Source organism: Branchiostoma floridae, chromosome 1 (genome assembly GCF_000003815.2).
Source record: "Branchiostoma floridae strain S238N-H82 chromosome 1, Bfl_VNyyK, whole genome shotgun sequence".
Classification (NCBI taxonomy): Eukaryota; Metazoa; Chordata; class Leptocardii; order Amphioxiformes; family Branchiostomatidae; genus Branchiostoma; species Branchiostoma floridae.
In genome coordinates this window covers 26,686,018-26,705,734 of record NC_049979.1, presented here as the reverse complement: position 1 = coordinate 26,705,734, position 19,717 = coordinate 26,686,018, and the positions used below count along the sequence as shown (strand labels likewise).

Here is a 19,717-nt window from a genome sequence, read left to right as displayed (position 1 = left end):
CCTTTTTATTCACAGCAAATCAGGGCGATGCGAGAGACATACAAGAAATGTGAGTAGTATACTGCTTATTTGTTTTGATGTGCTTGATAATTAGATATGTCATTTTCTTACTCCATAATTAAAATGTGCTTAGTATTGCTGATTACCATAAATTGGAAGAGTGAGGTATGATATTATTTGTATGCTTGCATCACTTTTAGGACCCCCAGACAATTTCATCCAGTCAAATTACAATTATCCAAACATTTTTTAGTCATTCATCTAGGCCATTGTACTGATGAGTTATTCTAAAATATCTCCCCCTCCCCCCTCCAAAAGTGTTCTCCCGTAATCTACTGGATGATCTGAAGGCCTGCAGTACAGACAGGTTGGCCGACCTTCTACTGGCTCTCACCAAGGTCAGACATCCTTTCACTTCTTCTTGTGTTGTTATTGTTGTTGACAATTACATTGTAATTGTTGTTGAATGAATAACAGTCTCAACATTGAGCGTTTTTCCAAATCTCTGCTAAGGTTGTCTTTCAGAGGTGCAGTCAAAAATGTAGTATAGAAAAGTGGAATTTCAAGATGTACCAATTTTCTGTACTAAGTCTTCTCAAAAGTGTGTTATTTCATATCTTTCTGTTGTTTTGAAAAAAAACATTAGGGTGACAGAGAGGAGAGGGGTAAAGTAGACCAGTCACGAGCCAAGGAGGATGCCCATGAGTTATATGAGGTATGTATATTGTAATGTTGATAAAAATGTATATAATTAGCAAGGTTTCTGTACATGTATCTGTCTTATGTTGAGTAGGACAGCATGATTGTCCGCCTAAGGCAAAAATATCTGACACTGAGGTGAGAATGGTAGTCTCATAGCCTATTTTTGAGACCGTCCGACACAGTAGTGGAAGTGGGTTGTAATCCACTGTGTCTAAGCACTGTATTGGAAGGTGGAGCCCACCCCTCTCCTTCCACTGCCTTTTACAATCATCTAACATTAGTTCACGTTTATCCGTAGGGTAACCTACAATGTATATCCGTTGTATATAAATATAGGGTATTGGGGAATCGTTAAGTCGATGGAAGGTAGTTTCACATTGCAATATTTGGAAAATATCGACATTTTAAACTCACGTCACAAACCTGCAATATCTAAATACCCAGTTTTTTTAACAACGAATCTAGCTATAGGTTACCCCACGGATTAAGGTGAACTAGCGTTACCTCCACTACTGCAGTCAGGACTGACAGGTACAAATGTTTACACCTGAGTGGAGAGAGAAAAGCCTTTCCCATGATCACAACAATTCGGTGGCATGCCAGGGGATACGAACCCAGTATCTCTGGGTTCTGGGCCAAGCACCCTAACCATTAGGCCAACAAGATGCCTTGCCAGCAAATTAATTATTTGGGTAGTACATGTAACAAGTCAAAAGTTTAACGCTAGTTCACCTTTATCCGTGGGTAACCTATATCCGTCGTTTGTAAAAAAAACATGGCATTGCGGGATATCAAGTCGACGGACGTTGGTTTCAAATTACGGTATTTTCACCATATTTCAGTTTGAAACCACCGACCGTCGTCTTGCTATCCCTTAATACCTTGTTTTTAAAAATGACGGATATAGGTTACCCACGGATAAAGGTGAACTAGCATTATGTCAAACAGAGACTGGCTAGTTTGTTCCACTTTTAAGAAAAGTATTCATATACATGAACTGATAACAACCTTTGCACCTAGAAAAACAATACTAGAACAGTAATATATTATGTTTTCTTATAATTTGTTAACATTGCTTATATTTCAGGAGGACAAGTTAGGTGCCAGTGAGAGGTCCAGGATCGTGGAAGTCTTGGCAAACAGAAGTGTACCTCAACTTAAAGCAACACTGCAAGCTTACAAAAAGGTAACTATGTGTATCAGATGTAGAATTATTTGCCTTTTACACGAAATCTTTATTGACACGACAATGTAAATGAGACAACCAGAGGGGCGAGTAGAACAGAAAGTAACAACATCCCGAATCCTGGGATTCGAACCTGCGTCAAACCCGGGCAGCCGGATCACAAATCCAACTTGCAAACCACAACGTCAAAAGCTCCGAGCTGTTGGCGTGGTCAGTTTGGCAGCGCTTGAACCCCATTGTTACACTACTCCCCCTTCTCTTACCTTAACATGTAAGTGGTGAAATTGCTGAATATGAAATGAAAATAAACACCAGGTCCTAATATAATGATGCTTCTGCAAGGTTTCTTTTGGCATTATGTTGATTAGGATATCTAAGTGCTTATGTCAGCAAGTTCAATATTTCCTGCTTAAAGAACTAGGATGTAGAATTATTTGCCTTTGATATATAAGTAGTGAAATTGCTGAATATGAAATGAGAATACCAGGTCCTGATATAATGAATGCAAAGTTTCCTTCGACATTATGTTGATTAGGATTTTTACGTGCTTACATGTATGTCAGCAAGTGCAATATTTCAAGAACTAGGAGTCTGATAGTAAGGGAGATTTGATGTTCATTTGTGTCAGATTTTTACAAAATCTGTTCATTGAACAATGCTTACCAGACTTATAGTTGCTAAATGTAATGACACGAAAGAAGAAGAAGAATCAGAGTGTAATAAGTGCTTAGAATAAATGCCATTCTGTAATGACTGTGATTATGGTCAATTTACCTGTATCTGTTTATTTTGTAGTTTGACATAATTGAATGTGTTCAGACAGCTCAATGGGCCAGGAGTTTTTGTGTGAGATTAGATTATAGGTTGAATAAATTATGTGTTACAGTGTTTTTACACCTTTTTATTCAATTGGACTGCCTCTGTATTCAGTTTGATTTTGGTCATTACAAAATTTGTTTTTTCAACTAAGCAATTTGTCCTAATCGCATGCAATCAGACAACTTAAAGACAATTTTGTTTTTTGGTGGTTTCGGTATGGAACAATGTTGTCTGTAATTAGATGGTTGAGTTACAGAGCAAAGCCTACAGAAAGTGTTATTAAACTGACATAAACCTTACTCTGTATTTAGTGTCCATTTATTATGTAGCTCCATCCTTGATTATTGTGATTATCGTCATCAGTGAGTGAGTTTAGTTTGTTTCTTTAACAAAGCAGTTGGACATAATTGCTTGCATGCATTCAGACAACCCAACAGGCTGATTGTGGATAATATGTTGTTTTAGCAATGGTGTGATAATTTCAAGCATTGTTACTAAAAGGTCATCAGGAGGTCGTAACCAAAGTATTTTAAAAAGTGCAAAAATCCTACACACTCCATTCGGTGTATTAAAGAGCAGTATCCATATCTCTTTCTATGACACAACAAGTGTTGCATGTGGCACATCATACACAAGAAAACCTTCCACTATACAGTTATAGGAAATACATGTACAAAGCTTAGCACTATGAATTTCAAGGGCTTTTGATTTTGTATCTATTAAAACCAGCAATCTGTTATTTGGCTGTTTCTAGGATGATAATTGATATCATGTGAACATACTTTATGAATTTATTTACCACTACAGGTTTCAGGCAGAGAGCTACTAGAGACGATAGAGTCGGAGATGCCAGATACCCAGAAAGTGGGCTTTGCTGCCATTGGTGAGTTTTACGGCGCCATAACGGTCTTCACTGTGACCACTTTAAAACCACAGTGAAAAGTTTTATTAAAACCCTTATCTTAGGACTACATGTACATACTCCTTTAAACTACATTGTACTAGAAGTGTGCAAGAGACACCTGCTACATTGAAGATGCTTGAATTTATATACTTTGTCTTACAAAAGTTCAAATTGAAGAAAGACCCGATCTTTGAACATTGAATGCATTATTTATTCAACTCACAGTTCTACGTATCCAGTAGGTAGATACGTTTAGATCAGTGATAGTCAATCACACTAGCACTGCCATAAAGTTACTGCTCTGTCTGCCCATACTAGCATAATCTTCTCTTCTTTGTCGTATCTTTGCCCAGTTTCTAGATCACTAGTATGTAGTTTCTGACTAGCTGTCCGTAAACATTGTTCAAGTACAACAAGGTAAAATGTCTTATGTTTCCTTTGACAGGGTTTCCTTAACTGCACAATATGTGACTAATATGATAACACTTCATTTTTTGTCCACCACGAAATAAATCCCTGCCAACTTTAATGCATTTTTAGTACCCTGCTGCAATGTACATGTAGAAAAATGGTACATGTACATAAAAATGATTCCATTTAATCTGCATTTCACTAGTCTTGAAATCTCAATAATGATTCTTCACATTATTTACTTCTTAATGCTTTTGGTAAATTTGTTGTTGTAAAAATGTCCCTTTTGCAGTGCGTTGTCTCAAGGACCCTGCCAAGTTCTTTGCTGGCAGACTGGCAGAAGCCGTGAGTGGCTCGGAAGGAATGGACGAGGACACCTTGATGCGCATCGTGGTGACAAGATCAGAAGTAAGTCCAGAATTACCTCTGGAGATCCATGAAGGATGTATACGGGGAATTGGGATTGTAATCTCCAAGCAGATCCTACAATTGCATAAAATAGTACCAAATTTGCCAAGGAGTGTAGTCAGCCAAAAGGTGTCCATTTGCCTCGTACATGTAGCTATAATAGATTCCCTGTAGCGAAACACACTCCTAAGCCGGCTTCACTTCTATGCCAGCTTTTGATACTATCTTATGCTACCATAGGATCTACTTGGAGAGTATTGCGATTGGTTGTTTCAGTGTGTTGGGAGTTTTAAGTCAAGATCCCTTTTATGTATTCATGTGTACTTTGGCATATTGTCTGGTAGAATGTGCAAAATGATGCACATTGATTTGGGGCAAAATAGTATTTATTGGTCCTGTAATCTATTTACAAATGTACAGAATGACACCCTCTTCTCAAAGGTAATGGTACAGTCCACAGCTGGTGCAAGTAAGCATCATGGCCAATTACATTACATGTACTCTCCAAGCAGAGGTTATACTACCGGGACATAATAATTCCTGGTAAAGAGGGTTTAAAACAAAATGATTACTCAGTGAGTGCAAGTGTTGTTTTTACATGTACATTTTCGTAGTTAGTGGCAGGTGGATCAAATGTATATTATGATGATTTTTCTAACTGCATCATAATCTAAACAACTTTATTTTTATATGTTAGGAAAATAATTTTCTTATAACACAAAGAAAAGGTAAGAAAAATGTACAAAAGTCAGTAAGTGCTGCTCTTGCAATTTAGCCGACATTTGGCCAGGAATGCCAGGAGCTAAACATCTGTCCTCTTGGCCTCGTTGCCATTCAAGGCCACGATCTGATGCCATGTCAGTGAGTATGATAATCACTATAATTGATACACCTGTCACCACAGGTGGACCTGCTGGAAATCAAGCGCCTGTTCAAGGACCAGCAGGGTCAGGCACTGGCTGAGACTGTGGAGGACTCCTGCAAAGGGGACCACAAGAAACTCCTGCTGGCACTGATCAAGGGCAACAAGGGCAGCTGAATCACACTCTCCATTACAGTGCTTGCAGTGCTCATGTTGCCAATTCAACAGTTCCAAACAACTGTTATGATCATAGTTATTATTCAATGAACAAAGACATTTGCACATGAAATATACCAATACCCTACCAATCTTATTGAATATTGATTCTTGCAAATTGTACTGTTTTCTAGTTCTTGATTCTTCCCACTTGGTCATCTAGTTAATTTCAACCTGTGTTATTTTATTCTTTACAAATGTCTTTGTTCATTGACTAAAACTACTATAATCTGAAACTGTTGTGTTTTGGTGCCATACGCATTTAACAGTATTGTGCCATTACAAGCACGCCCTCATGACACTTTTTGCAAAGGCCCCTTTCCACTAGATTGGTGAACACTGGGCAACCAAATTGAATTTTCATGACCCTCAATTTTAGAATCGGAATCTGCATAATATGATATAATTTGGCAAAATATGAAAAGCATACAAAATATTTTACAGTTCCTCTTTTATGGATAAAATTTGTTGAGCAATCAGCAACAATGTTTGTTCGCTCAGAGGTCACAGCCTTAAGTGGAAAGGGGTTGTTATATAACCATGACTTCCTCTAAAAACCCATAAAAAAGGCCTTTAAAGGTCAAGTAGAATTTATCAAGATAAGTCAAACTTTCAAAGACATGAAATAAACAAGAAAGAATGCTGTAGTCAAGAATGCTGTATGAAAAGCTAGCAAAACCTGCAATGCTTAAAATTCACAAAAATTGCCATCATGTGGTATCCTAATGCAGTTCCATAAGATGGTGTCTGCTAATTGTATTATTATATTTGGCTTTATCAAGTTGGAAAACTGCTGTGTGAGACCATGACATAGGATGATGCCTCCTTTAACGTAGACAGATTTTGGTAGAAAAGTCACATACAATTTTAACATGTTCCGTCCAAAATTTTTAAGTTGACAGACAATCCTTTCCTGAAACAGATGTCAAGTAAAATTTTCGTCCAATCACAAAGGCTGTTCCTCATAGCAGTAAGGAAGCTTCTGTAAGCTGATCAATCATTGGACCACATCAGAGTATATGCAGTATTATATGTTGTATTCGATTCTTTGCTTTTACTGGTAAAAATTTATGAAAATACATATCAGATTTGTATATTCCAGACTGGTTGTAATAATTCATTTGCAGCCCAAAGAAATATATCTATAAAGAGTGTGTACAGATTTTTAACATCAACATAGAGAATTCTAATTGCGCTTGTGGTTGTTTTTTCTGAAAAAAATACAATTGATCTTTTGTGAGAAATAAGTCATCTTTTTATGCATGCAAATAACAATTTTATGAATAAAGTATCTTTTTCTACATATGCTAATGACTTGTATTTACATTGTGTTACACTGATGGTTACCTTAGCAAATTGCAAGAATATAAATTTAGTTTTTATGAGAGACTGTTAGTGTGCAATTCCAACTGTGAGCAAAATATACATGTTACACTTTTTATTTGCTCCAGGACATACGTAAAAATGCAAATCTTGAGGTTTGCCCCTAAAATTTAGGCTAAGTTAGAGAGGGGCGTTAAATGAATTTTTTTAATATGATCACGCCCACTTCAGGGGTGATGTACTGGGTCCTTTTTGACACATTTTTTCCAAAAATTTGCATCTAGTATGACATAAACCCCCACCCCACAAACAAGAAATCTTTTTAAAAAAGCTGTGCCTTGCCGCGTGGTAGGAATATCGTCAGGAAAAGGTAGGTCGGCACTTCAAGCCCGGCAAGGCAAAATGCTGTGCCTTGGCGTGCAGTAAGGATAATTTGCTTGTCTGCTAAATACGTATTATTAAAATTTTGACACTAGAAACCACGAAAATGAGAAAATCTTACGATTATATTTGAAAGGCAACACTCTGAAAATACAAATGGCATTCTGTGCCCATCATCAACCCAAAATACGATCTTTTTCACGTGCACGTGTTTACGGTATAGGCCGCATGTAGCCAGTCACAAGTATGCAAATGAGCTAACTATATTTAGTACCATGCAAACACCGCATGTGACCATGTTGGAACACGTTTTCAGCTGTGTTTGCCGACGAATTCCTGCCGTTAGGGAGAATTTGCGGCCTCAAAACTGATATCACAAGTGAAGCGAAGTTATAGTTGTTGTTTTACTTTCATTATTTTGAAAGAACTTTGTAGCGTCATAGCGAGATCAACCGATATGTTTGGATGACATAGCGGCGCGGAAATATATGCTTCGACGGCGTGAATTTTGAGCAAAAATACCGCAGAATTATGGTTAGAAAACCCAAGGAGCTTTTATCCTTGGAAAACCCCACATTTTATTATTTCAGGGGTCCCTGGTCCAATTTAAAAGAAATAATAAGTGTACCGTCCAAAATAAGAACGTAGCGGGTGGATTCTGCGGCTGAAAAAAATAAACGTAACTGTTACCTAAACATGCACTCTTGAAAATGCAGACCAAAAAGTCCCAAAGGTGGGTTTTCATGGTTCTGGTCGCATGACGAAAATATTCTTATATCAAATGGATGTTATAAAAAGGTAAAAGGACAATTGAAAAAAAAAAACTTTCACTAGGCGGGTTCGAACCGGGGTCGGCAGTGTGGCGACTATTCACGCTAACCACTACGCCATGCTAACATTCCCAGTACCACCTCGTATTAACAGGTATCCAAATCTAAGGCATAACTTGAATACGTCCGTTCATTCCAAGATTCAAAGATTCTAATGTCTAATCCTCCGAAAAATGTCTAAACAACTGTTACTTATGTGAAAAGTTTGTAATGAGACGAGAGCCTGGCAAAATAATGTCGGGAAAGGCATGTTACAAGCTCTGATTGGCTGGCTGGAATCTCGGTGTGTCAATAGCCTGTTTAGGCTATAGGCACACTCAGTGTGTCAATAGCCACAGCGATATAACAAAATGATCCTAAATATTATCTATTGCGACTTCTCGTGTGACGTTTTGAGCTGGCGCTCTCCTAAACTCACGTTAGCGTTTTGCTGCGGTCTCGGAAGGCCTCTCCAACGTTTTGATGACGTCATGGCTACTTATATATTCACATACAATTTATTAGCCTGATTTGGAAATTGTTTCATCTTTATGAATAGCTAATGCAATTCTTGTTGCGAGATAATGCACTTGATTTTATGTCACTCCAAATGAATTTGGAATTTTACCATACAAACGCTTCATTTATTCAATGTAACCAAATATTAAATGCTTTTAGAACCGACCGCAAACAGAAACAAATACGTAAAATGGACGGTTTAAAATTCAACAGGGATGTACCATTGTCTGCCTGAGCCGTCAAACTTGTCCATGAGAAAGGCGATTTGGAAGGGCCTTTGGAAGGGGCTTTGGAAGGGCTGGGTTAAAAGGTCCGTCCATTGATCCATGGAAAAAAGCTGGCGTAAAGCCTTGCCTGGCGGCAAGGCAAAAAGCGTATCCACATTAAATGCAATAGGGCACAGACATATTTATTGCAAATGATTAGAAAACATTGTGGTGTTTGGCTCAGATCCTGGCACTTAACATGGCTTTCTTTATATACTCCACTTGGGGAAAAATGAGTTCTTAACTGCAGTCAAGGACGTCTCTTGGATAGGACGTTAACCTCAACGTTAAAGAACCCACCTACCTACCTACCTACCTACCTACCTACCTACCTAGTCCCTTGACCTCCAGGTCGTTGGGGATCAAGGTAGACATGAAGATCGAGAGTTGCCTCCAGGTTCTTCTATCCCTAGCCAGGGTTATCCTCTCCTGTAGGCTGAGGCCCGTCCAGTCAGCGATGTTATCCTGCCAAGAACCCACCACACTTATCTAAAAGAGCAGGTGTCCATCTTTTATGAGTGGCTCAATATCTGATTGATTGTTCAGTACAAACCTGCTGTGTTATGCCATGAGGCGGTTTACCTCGTATGCAAGCATGCATTTGACAATCACAACACGCACGACTTTTTTTCTGAATAGTCTGGTTTAATAAAACTTGACCATTGACCCAACTTTATCAAAAACTCTGTACAATTATATTCGTTATGTGCTCCGTCTACAGGCTGTGTGCGTTACATTAGCAAGTCCAATGTCATCTCTTTTCCAGTGACAATCTTGTTACAACTCGAACATCCCCGCGTTCCAAGCACCAATGCCAACTGCAAACGCCGCTGCGACGACTCCAAAGAATCCGTAACAAAGCCGTCTTGTCCTGAAATATCGTCTGGGTGCCTTGGTAGTAGATTTGCCAAAAGCTTTGGATATGACGTGTAAGACCTCGTTAGCGTCAGGACGTTGTTTCGGATCAGCCTTCAGCATTTTTCTCAGTAGAGAGTTTATGGGCGTTTCTGGAAGTTGTAGTACTTCGGCTGCCCCATCGTGCCATAACGGTAAGTGCCCCTCCCCACTCAAGACAAAACACGCCAAAATTCTCCTATTTTGTACATTCACACTTGTGTGGAGCAGGGTTGCGCAAATCACAGCACCCAACGAGAACACGTCCACTCTCTCTAACAACTCCACTTCTGTCCCCCTCCAGCATTCGGGCGGGAGAAAATATTGCGCTCCAAGCTGCCTCTTAACGAAATACTTGTAGACGTTTCCACCGTAGGTCCATTCTTCGAGATGTTCGCACACTCTGGCCATGCCAAAGTCGGCTATCTTTGCACGAGTCAGCAAAACGTCGTCCGTCCAGAGAAGAACGTTACTCGGTGTAAGGCCGCCATGGGTTATGTTGTTTTTGTGTAAGAAAGCCAAACCCTCGCTTAGATCACACAACAACACTCCGAGTTCTTCATCGGATACGCCTTGGTGTTGAAGGACGTAGTCGTTCAGCGTCGGTCCATCTTCGAACGGCGTCACGACGCATACGTAGACGTTCAAGTCTTGGATATCCGTGAATGCGTCGACGTAAGATAAGACGGTGCAATAGTCGTCGAGTTCCTTCAGTTTGTTGAAATGTCCCACCGCCTCTTTAGCTCCTGTGAGAGTGTCACACTCGACAAGTCTTAAGGCGTAGGCTCTCGACGATTCCTTGTGTCTTGCTGTAAACACTGCACCGAAGTGTCCTTGCGACAGCTTATCCAAGATTCTATAACCGCCTACTATATCCTTCATATCGGTTGGAAAACAGTCATAAAGCGAGTAGAAAGTTTTACGTCCGAGTGTTTTTCTTGGGACGCAACAAGCCGTGTGTTGACATAACGCTAGTCGTTGAAACGCTATAAAGGAAACATGACACGCTTTCCGCCCTTTTTCGGGCATTCAGAATTAGACGGGGAAATAATAGACCTGGCTAACTAGGAGATTCGGGTTACAGGGGCCGTTAAACTCCGCTGCCTGTCTTTTGCAAGAAAACCGCATGGCAGCACTGTTTGTTAAAACAACGTGTAACAATGTCGACACTAAGGCAATGTTGTCAATATTGATTAGATTATATCATGGATGACTCAACATCAAGTCAACTTTCGTCCGTTTCCCAAAGCAATTCTTCACCATACTGTAACTCATACAAAGCTGCAGCAATGCGTAAATATATACTTAAACTTGTAAAAAAAGGAGGATCGGAAAACGGACGCCGATGTCGTAGAATGCCAAAGTCCATTCAAAGAAGTCAAAGAAGATGTTAAAGAACACAAATGAAGAACACGTTGTTTTGTACGCCATACTCTTTTGTTTATTTATTCAAGCTTCCCGACCATTAATTTATTTAAAAACTTTTTTTTTTCATTCACACGCTCGCATCACTTTTGTGGTTCCCAGATGATGACATTCATATAATTGCATCCAAAGGGCCCAAGGCAACCTTCCTGTATGTAAAATGTGACATGAGCTGTTCACACATGTAACCCTGCCTATTGTGACAGTTACAAGCAAAATTTTCTACTTTAAAAGAAATAAGTAGAACATGTTGGAAAACTATTCCACAACATTTTCATCACTCAATTTTAAACGATCTTTTTGTCCCTTGCCAGTGCTAGCGGTCTACCAAAACATTCTAAGGTCAGCAGGTTTTGCTAGGGTCATGCGAGTAAACAGCAACACATGTTATGTTCTAAGGAATTTTTTTACCAGAAAGCAAATTAGGTTATGAATGAATGAATGATTTTCTTTTTGTAAAACGTTGCAGCTGGTGAGCTGAATTGCGACTTACTCACAGGAGTCAAGCTTCAAGCATAAAATCATCGGGACTAAAATAACTTAGCTATAGCTACTGAATTTCGAGTAAAAAAACAGCTTAAATCTACAAGGCACATGACATGTTATGGCGCTGTGGTCACCGCCTGTTTTTCGTCTATATAGCATCTGCCAAGGCATCAAAGAAATAATAAAAGCTACGGAATTTCTAAGTATCAGTTTACGAACTTTATTGCAAGTTCATGCCCGAAGGCTAATTGCAAACAAAATAACACTGGAATGGTCTTGACATTGCTGTTCGTAATTAACTTTTCACTGTATAAAAACATTTAGTAAAATTAGTACGCCCCTCCATCAATAAACATTTAAGTTACGGTCCTCGATACACCTGCGCCCTCCTCACACGACTTCGCATCGGCACCTGCAGTCTGAACCATAGTTTATTTATCCGCAATTTAGCTTCTAGTCCAGCCTGTAACTGTGGGTGTCAATGTGAAAGTGTTGTACATTTTTTGTTATACTGCCTTACATATCAACAATACAGAATTAGTTTTTTTGGCAATCTACAGAACCTGCTAGGCAATACTTTTGACTTCAATAGTTTATTCGAATCAGTCCGTATCCATCTACTATCAAGGGGTTTACCTTTCCTGTCACATTCTACAAACTACAGTATCTTACAGTTAACCCAGTTATATATTGTACATACGAAACGTTTTGCAACTACCTTGTAACCTGACTTATATGTAAATAGCTGTGAACTGTTTGTTTTGATATTGTCATTTATTTGTTCTTGTCAGTTATCTCTTTTTGAGAGGTGATGTGAATATTAGCGTACTGCTAGAGTGTATTACCTCTCCGTCCTGTTTGTACTTTGATGTTGAATAAATAAAAAATAAACAAATAAATAAATAAAACAGTGGTATAGATTGTATTCTTAACAAAGAACGAAAATGAGATTTATAGATAAAGTAATAGTTTTACATCATTCGTAGCTTGGGAAAATGACGGCTCAGAGACGACGGTATTCTACCGGTTTCGAGTTTAATATGTCTTTCTCAAGAATGACACAGATCGGACCACTCCTCCTTTTATACCTTCTCTGTGCCTCCCCATAAAGTAATAGTTTGTGAGTTTGAGTTTAATATCTATTCTAAATCTACCTCTACTTACGAACAGTTGGTGTCTTGATATTATTGCGAGCTTGCGCATCGGAAACGTTAACCACCCTGGAGGTTGTATACAATTATGACAATCAGTCATCCAATTATACAATTATGTCAGGACGACCTATTTACCAATGGGGCCGCGAAATTACTTGAAATAATGCCAAACTGCGCCGGTGGTGAGACGACCGCAGTATTGTCTCGCTTTGTATGATAAGACATAAGGCCATGTTGATTTGATTATATGGATGACATCCGCGCACGTGCATCAATTTTTGGCCGTTTCCAAAAATAAAATTTTCAACCATACTCGAAATCGTACAAAATAGCTTCAAAATAAGCAAATAGATGCCGTGGATTGCAAAAAGTAATAATCGGAAAACGTATACTAATGTCATACACCATTAAAGGGTAAAAAAAGATGTAAAAAAAATGAAGAACCTATTGTTTGGTATACTAATATAGTATATTCTGTGTGTTCTGTCATTTGTTCAACCATTTTGACCACTTAGAGTTCATAATGAAGAACTTTTTTTACCAAACTTTTTTTATTCGCACGCTCGCATCAGTTTTCGGATTCCCAAAGGATGCCATCCATATAAGCAAATCAATATGGCCTAACCAACTTGCACAGGATTCCCAATGATATCACAATGGAATGAACTCTCGCGAGATCTCCACTCGCGTGAGTTTATGACATGTGATATAACTCCCCCTCTATTCACAAGTGAATCATAAGCCGCACGAACAGGACGTTGCCAAGCAGAGCTCCTGTAGTGCGGTACCAGCCATGTGCAAGCCGGTGACATCTTTTACTTCTGGGAACGTATCTTGCCGGCAGCAAAGGACTGAGTAGTTTCCTTTGGCGTTAGTGTCCCTAACCTAGAAGGTACGCAGTATTGCCTTGCCGCCTTATGGCGTGTTCTGGAATTTTCGTTTGGCGGTCTGTTTCCCGCGCTTTGGCGGGACAGTGTTCTCAGTGCAGAGACATTTTGCTGTCTGAATTTCGTTTTATTATTCTGTGAATTTGTTTGCTCACCTTTCCTAAGGCGTGCAGCTTGTGTTTTAGAGCATATTCGAGTTTTCAAATGTTCCTTCTGATACTCGTGTCATTTATGAGTGGAATTTGCATCTGTATGTGGAGCGCACGTGTTCGGGTGCGCAGGTGAGATTGATTCAACTTAGCGTGGTTAATTTGGCTTCGGATGCATTGTGATTTCCTTGTTTGTTTGTTTTTTCGCATGAGTTAGGTATTCAGACAAGGCTGTATCACCACCAGGACTGCCGTAATCCTTGTTTTCTCGCGCAAGGAGCCTAATGGAGCAGAACAACACTGAACTGATCACCGAGGGCCTGGAGGAGCACCTGACATTCCTCCCCTGACGACAGTAGTGGTTAAACTTATTACTGACACCGCTGTGGGTGAGTTAAGCCATTTTTTGGAAACTTTGGGCAGTCGTCAAAGTGGTGGTCAGTGTTTTTTCTGTGTGTGCCGAAGCGCCATGTTTCGGGTAGAGTTGCCTGATTGGGCTGCTCTCGTTTTAGCAGTGTTGCTTGTCTGTTTTTACCGTACAATTTTGCCATGGTTTTCTGTGCTAGGCCAGCATTTCTGCAATCTGTGGAGCAGTCAACAGCCCGGAAAGTGGTTGGACCAGGCTCAAAGACTTCATTACTCGGGCAGTAGTCAACAATTTGCAGCGGTGATTCCAAGTTGACTGTGATATCCTTTCTGAAAGTGTTTGTTTTTGCACTTCAGGTTGTCGGACAGCCTGTACGCTAGTAAGAGATCTTTTAACCGTCGTGAACTCGTGATGTTTCTGTTTTCTCAGTAATTTTTGCCGCGATGACGTAACATGTGATGTGCCCTTCTTCCAGTTTACCAGCTCCTGTCATGCTGATCGGCGGGGCGCAGTTCGGGGCGGGTCGCAGGTCTGCACTAAACCGGCGTTCTCTCCTCCCCAGCTCCTGTCAGGCTGACTGGCGGGGAGCAGTTCGGCACTAACCCGGCGTTCTCTCCACCACAGCTCCTGTCAGGCTGACTAGCGGGGAGCAGTTCGGCACTAACCCGGCGTTCTCTCCTCCCCAGCTCCTGTCAGGCGGACTGGCGGGGCGCAGTTCGTTACTAACCCGGCGTTCTTTCCTCCCCAGCTCCTGTCAGGCTGATCAGCGGGACGTAGTTTCGGAGTGGGTCGCAGTTTTGCACTAACCCGGTATTCTCTCCTCCCCAGCTCCTGTCAGGCTGATCAGCGGGGCGCAGTGGTCTGATTTCTTAGTACCGAGGACGTAACTTTTGTGGGGAAACTTTAGGTTTTGACTCTGTATGACTGAGGATCGTCGATCGATTTAATGTTTTAATTGGTTAGAATTCGCTGTCGGACAACGGCACCGTCGGATGACGTAATAAAGTAATTGTTGTATATTGTATTCGCTGTCGGACAGCAGCACCGTCGGACGGTGTGGTACAGTAATTTGTGTTTATTGTATTTGCTGTCGGACAGCGGCACCGTCGAACGGTTTGGTACAGCAATTGTTGTATATTGTATTGGCTGTCGGACAGCGGCACCGTCGGACGGTGTGGTATAGTAATTTGTGTATATTGTATTTGCTGTTGGACAGCGGCACCGTCGGACGGTTTGGTACAGTAATTGTTGCATATTGTATTTGCTGTCGGACAGCGGGCACCGTTGGACGGTGTGGTACAGTACATACATCGTGTATGTTGTATTTGCTGTTGGACAGCGGCACCGTCGGACGGTTTGGTACAATAATTGTTGCATATTGTATTTGCTGTCAGACAGCGGGCACCGTTGAACGGTGTGGTACAGTACTTTGTTGTATATTGCATTTGCTGTCGGACAGCGTGGCCGCCGGACGGTGTGGTATAGTATATGACTGTATGTTGTATTTCCTGTTGGACAGCGGCACCGTTGGACGGTGTGGTACAGTACATGGTTGTATATTGTATTCGCTGTCGGACAGCAGCACTGTAGGACGGTGTGGTACAGTACATACATGGTTGTATGTTGTATTCGCTGTTGGACAGCGGACTCCGTCGGACGGTGTAGTACAGTACATGGTTGTATGTTGTATTCGCTGTTGGACAGCGGCACCGCCGGACGGTGTGGCACGGTACATACATGGTTGTATGTTGTATACGCCGTTGGACAGCGGCACCGTTGGGCGGTGTAGTACAAGTACATGGTTGTATGTTGTATTCGCTGTTGGACGGTGTGGTACAGTACTTTGTTGTATCTGGTATTTGCGGTTGGACAGCGGCACCGTTGGAGGGAGTGGTGCAGTATATGACTGTATGTTGTATTTGCTGTTGGACAGCGGCACCGTCGGACGGTGGGGTGCAGTACATGGTTGTATATTGTACTCGCTGTTGAACAACGGCACCGGTGGACGGTGTGGTGAGATTGTTGGACAATCGTGTAGAGAATTCGTTGTTGGACAGCGGGGTGCGTCAGACGGTATAGTGGATTTTTGCTGTAAGACAACGGGCGCCGGTGGACGGTAATCGTAACTTTGTTTGATTTGAGTCGGTGTTTCATTTGATATGACGACAGGTTGTTGGACAACCTCAGATTTTGTTTGGTTTGTTGCATGGTTGGTGAACAAATCCATGGTAGGTAACAAACCGTACGGTAGTACAGTGAAGACCTACCTTGTTGGACAGGTCAGAAGTAAAGGTCAAAGGAATGGAGGACACAATGGGAACAATGGAACTTCGTTTGTCACAATTAGATTGTGACCTTGGACGACATGCAATTTTCGATAAGGTCCGCAGCGTCTGCACGGTAATGTTGGATGGTGATTTTACCGTTGACTGAACCGGTGTTTGCGTTTCTTATTATGCAAGTTTGGAATAAAGACAAAGATCATGACGAGTTTCTCGTGTCACATTCCTTCCTACCATTGGATTTTCTGTGTTCCTGTTTATTGGCTACCTTTAGCTGGCCTAGTTCTCACTCGTGGACCGTGTTCAGCTCCCTTAAGCTGTTGCCACCCATACTGGCTTCGGCCTGGTGGTCCGGGAAGCGAGTGGGGCCTGTCCAGACTGAAATACATAGAACTGTGCGTAAAGGTCGACAGTTACAGGTTAGATACTGAGCAAGCATTGTGGTGATAGCTTTCTCTGCAGCTGGAATATTGTTCTTGTATACGCAGAGAAATCAATGTTTGATTTCCAACACGACGCAGGATGAGTTGAACTACTGTAAACCTGGGAGAGGTTGGTCTCAGGTAATCTCTAAAGGTTCTCTATCTAATCGGACTGGTCGTCGACCATTCCACTGAGTTCGGATTGGACAGGTCCCACTCGAGCCGGACCTTAGGCGCCCAAGGAACTTAGCTGAGAACCAGGGATCAATCTGCATTCCTGAGGAACACCTAAAGACTGATGACTGTGACTGTGATAGTCTCACACCCACCCTGTTGATAACAACAAGCATGCGCAGCAGACCATAGGGGATGCTGCTGTGTTGTCAAGGTGGCTTAATGCATACGTAGAGGGTTTTGTACGGAAAGGCACAGAGGTGAGGGAGTAAATATAAGGGATTGGGGGAATGAAGACAATAAGGATTGGGAAAAGGGAATGGAGAAGTATAAGGATTGGGAGAGGATTAAATGAAGGGAAATGTAGGAACTTAAATTAGGGGAATAATGGCACTCGGGAGAAGCGGGTGCCGAGGTCTTCTCACCCCAGTCCTTAACTCTCCACTGAGGCAACGTGAGTGGGAATATATTATGATTCCCAATGATATCACAATGGAATGAACTCTCGCGAGATCTCCACTCGCGTGAGTTTATGACATGTGATATAACTCCCCCTCTATTCACAAGTGAATCATGAGCCGGACGGGAGGGACACAGCCTAGCAAGAGTAGACTAGTCTAGCTACAGTCCACGGTCAGAGGCAATGTAGGTTTCTAGTGTAGCCGTTTTTCACCAGAGGGATATCTCCGATCTGTGTGGATTATCCAAAGCTCCGAAGTTATATGCAACTACTACCCTACATGCGCTAGATGTTTGTGTACTGCAGGGACCAGAGTACACGAACAACCAAAGCAAGTAGTCAACTGGTTGTCCCAAAGCCTAAGCGAGAGACCTTCAGAAGATCAATAGCCTACCGTGGGCCCAATGTCTGGAACAGCCTACCGCCAGACACAAAGAGTGTATGGCTCTTTCTCATGTGGTACAGCAGTCGGAATAAAACCGAGTGTCAGTCATTTGGTACTTTGTGTAATAATAGTTGCCATATCATGTACAATTGTCGGGCAATAAAGTTCTGTTCAAGTGTAGGTGTCTTTTCTGTGTTATATCTGAACAACAGAGCGCAACACATGATATCAAGTTTCGGAGCAATTCTTCACCTTTTCTGCTGAAGAGGATATTAGTAGATGGGGGGAGCACGGGAAAGAAGTGCAGTCAAATTTTTAGCCCCCCCACCCACCCACCCCCTAAGTATTTTACGGGTAAGCATGGAATTTCGGATTCCACGATGCCTCGGTCTTCTCACCCCAGTCCTTAACTCTCCACTGAGGCAACGTGAGTGGGAATATATTATCAAGGTGCCCCAAATACTGTAAATGCATTTAAATTCGCGGGGCGGTAGTGGGAAAAGGGACTTTTCGCAGTGGATTTAAGTTCGTGATAACACTATAGACTGCAGTCTAGTACAATAATAGAAAAATGTTCACCGTTAAGTGGTCACTGCGAAAACCGAAAACATTAATCCACCGCGAACATTTCTGCATTTACAGTACCCACTGGAACACCGCAGTGGACGAAACTACTGTACATGCATGATAGATCATGATAGCCTGATCCAACGAAGGCAACAGATTACTTCAAATTCTATTTTCGTACAGCATAGGTAACTAGTATTATAATGCGAAACGAAATGTGTTCGAAAATCTATGGCATAAAGAGTAATTAGACACAAATTTTCAAATTTGTGCCCAGTGCATTTCTTATGACCCCAAAGCATTGTGAAACTCTCCGGGAGTTGACCCGGGTTTGACTCGGGTTGGATTTACACACACACAAGCATGGTATCAATCATTGTTTGCTACACCATGACACAAGAAAGCGCACAGGTGTCTCCGCCCTCCCCAGAGGGTTTACACTATGATTATAATCTCTTTAGTAGTCTGATACTTAACAAAGAGGTAGCCTTCTAATAAGGCCATTAATCATGTCTATGGATACAGTACCTGTCCGATATACAAAACTTTCAAATTCTTACAAATCAATTACAATCTATAAGATAAGAATATGCGGTCACAAAGTCACTTGTTTATTACTGTTTTTGTATTCACTTGTTTGTATAGACATATGTATGTATGTATTGATGTAGAATCAAGACCATATGAACGTTGCTGTATTTTTGTTGTATCAACAAAGATAATTGCATGAGGTAGATTGTCTTGACAGTTGATAGGTCAATGAACCCATTGCAAGATGCCGAACCACGTGACGCATCATTGCGCGCATGTGCATCTGCACGTGGGTTGGATACGAGTGCCTGTTCTCACTAGCGTCCATACGATTTTTTAAAAAGTTCGTCTGGGCAAGGAGATATTTTTAACCTCCTTGATCTGAGTTGAAACTTCGTAAATTACGTAAGGCCACCGTAATTGAATTTTATGGATGACACTCTCCGCAAACTCCAAGTTTGATGCTGCGAGAGGGTGAAAAACAAGATGGGCAAAAAAACATGATGGGTAGATATTAGAAATCGGCACCACAAATGTTGTAGCAAGAATTGGAGCGACAAATATGATATCACAACCAACAAGTATTATAATATCTGTTTTCAAACAATCAAGAAAGTGACACATGTGATAAACTGGCATCACTTAAGAAGTTGACAACTACTGCCATGGATACCACATTGGTGCTATTTTTATTTTACTTTGAAACTAGTTTCACGTCAACAACTGCG

At 41.2% G+C, this 19,717-nt stretch overlaps 2 protein-coding genes across 2 annotated transcripts in view; one reads left to right on the top strand and one right to left on the bottom strand.

Annotated features, from left to right (window-relative positions):
• Positions 1–6,811, top strand: part of LOC118417714 (annexin A6-like) — a gene marked incomplete in the record, with an annotated part of 38,475 nt that extends 31,664 nt beyond the window's left edge. The window contains 7 exon segments of the mRNA XM_035823386.1: positions 16–49; positions 319–398; positions 647–715; positions 1,790–1,888; positions 3,515–3,590; positions 4,315–4,430; positions 5,335–6,811. Coding sequence (XP_035679279.1) covers positions 16–49; positions 319–398; positions 647–715; positions 1,790–1,888; positions 3,515–3,590; positions 4,315–4,430; positions 5,335–5,469 — 609 coding nt within the window.
• Positions 6,812–9,332: 2,521 nt separating this feature from the next.
• On the bottom strand, positions 9,333–10,660 carry LOC118421767 (serine/threonine-protein kinase pdik1l-B-like). The gene has a single exon (XM_035829272.1). The coding sequence runs from the start codon at positions 10,580–10,582 to the stop codon at positions 9,584–9,586; it is 999 nt and encodes a 332-aa protein (XP_035685165.1). The 5' UTR covers positions 10,583–10,660; the 3' UTR covers positions 9,333–9,583.
• Between the last annotated feature and the right edge of the window lie 9,057 nt (positions 10,661–19,717).

Bases quoted from the DNA above. Each gene is read 5' to 3' on its own strand.
- LOC118421767 (XM_035829272.1), bottom strand. From the start codon at position 10,582: ATGAAGGATATAGTAGGCGGTTATAGAATCTTGGATAAGCTGTCGCAA.